General features: G+C 40.8%; 1 protein-coding gene across 1 annotated transcript in view; it reads right to left on the bottom strand.

Annotated features, from left to right (window-relative positions):
• The window catches only part of LOC114030826 (zinc finger protein 420-like), a 64,244-nt gene that overhangs the window by 2,137 nt on the left and 61,158 nt on the right, over positions 1-949 (bottom strand). The window contains exon 5 of the mRNA XM_027845731.1: positions 80-767. Within this exon, the coding sequence (XP_027701532.1) occupies positions 80-767 (688 nt within the window). The remainder of the gene's footprint in view (positions 1-79; positions 768-949) is intronic.

Below are 949 nucleotides of genomic sequence, written 5' to 3' on the forward strand. Positions count from 1 at the left end.
TCTGAAAGCCTTTCCACATTGATCACATTGATAAGGTTTCTCCCCAGTGTGAATTCTCTGATGTAGAGCAAGGTCAGACTTTAGTCTGAAAGCCTTTCCACATTGATTACATTCATAAGGTTTCTCTCCAGTGTGGATTCTCTGGTGTGCAGCAAGACTGGAGCTGGAACAGAGAGCCTTGCCACATTGATTACATACATAAGGTTTCTCACCAGTGTGGGTTCTCTGATGTGCAGCAAGATTGGAGTTCTGTGTGAAAACCTTTCCACATGCATTACATTCATAAGGTTTCTCCCTAGTGTGGATTCTCTGATGTCCATAAAGTCCAGAGGTACTTTTAAAAGCCTTTCCACATTGATTACATTCATAGGGTTTCACCCCAGTGTGGATTCTCTGGTGCTCAGCAACACTGGATTTGCAACTCCAAGCCTTTCCAAACTCATTACATTCATGAGGTTTCCTGTCACTATGAATACTGCAGGATGAGTGTTCACTAAAAGTTTCACCACATTCATGACACTCATGTGGTTTCTTTCCATTATGAATTTTTTGATGGTAAGTAAGGGATGACTGTTGACTCAAGTCTTTCCCACAATGATGATGATCATAAGGTTGCTCTCCTGTGTGGAATCTGTGAAATACAGCACAGATATCTCTCCCAGTGAAGTCACAAGGACCATCACTCATGAAGCTTTCCTGGTGAGTCTCTTTCACAGAAATGCTTAGCTTTTCAGTAGTCTCTTTCATTTCAGGTCTAATCTCTCCTTCTGCAAGAAACAAATAATAAAATGCATATACAGACACATATACACCCATATCTAACTATAATCCCTTCCCTCCATTGGGACAAAGCAAACTAACTGATCTATATCCTACTTCCCCAGGCTAGGAGAAAAGTCTTCAAAGTTAAATGGACAGAATCAATCATTTGAAAATGCCACTAGGTCAC

Source organism: Vombatus ursinus, unplaced genomic scaffold (assembly GCF_900497805.2).
Source record: "Vombatus ursinus unplaced genomic scaffold, bare-nosed wombat genome assembly UNPS02015016.1, whole genome shotgun sequence".
Classification (NCBI taxonomy): Eukaryota; Metazoa; Chordata; class Mammalia; order Diprotodontia; family Vombatidae; genus Vombatus; species Vombatus ursinus.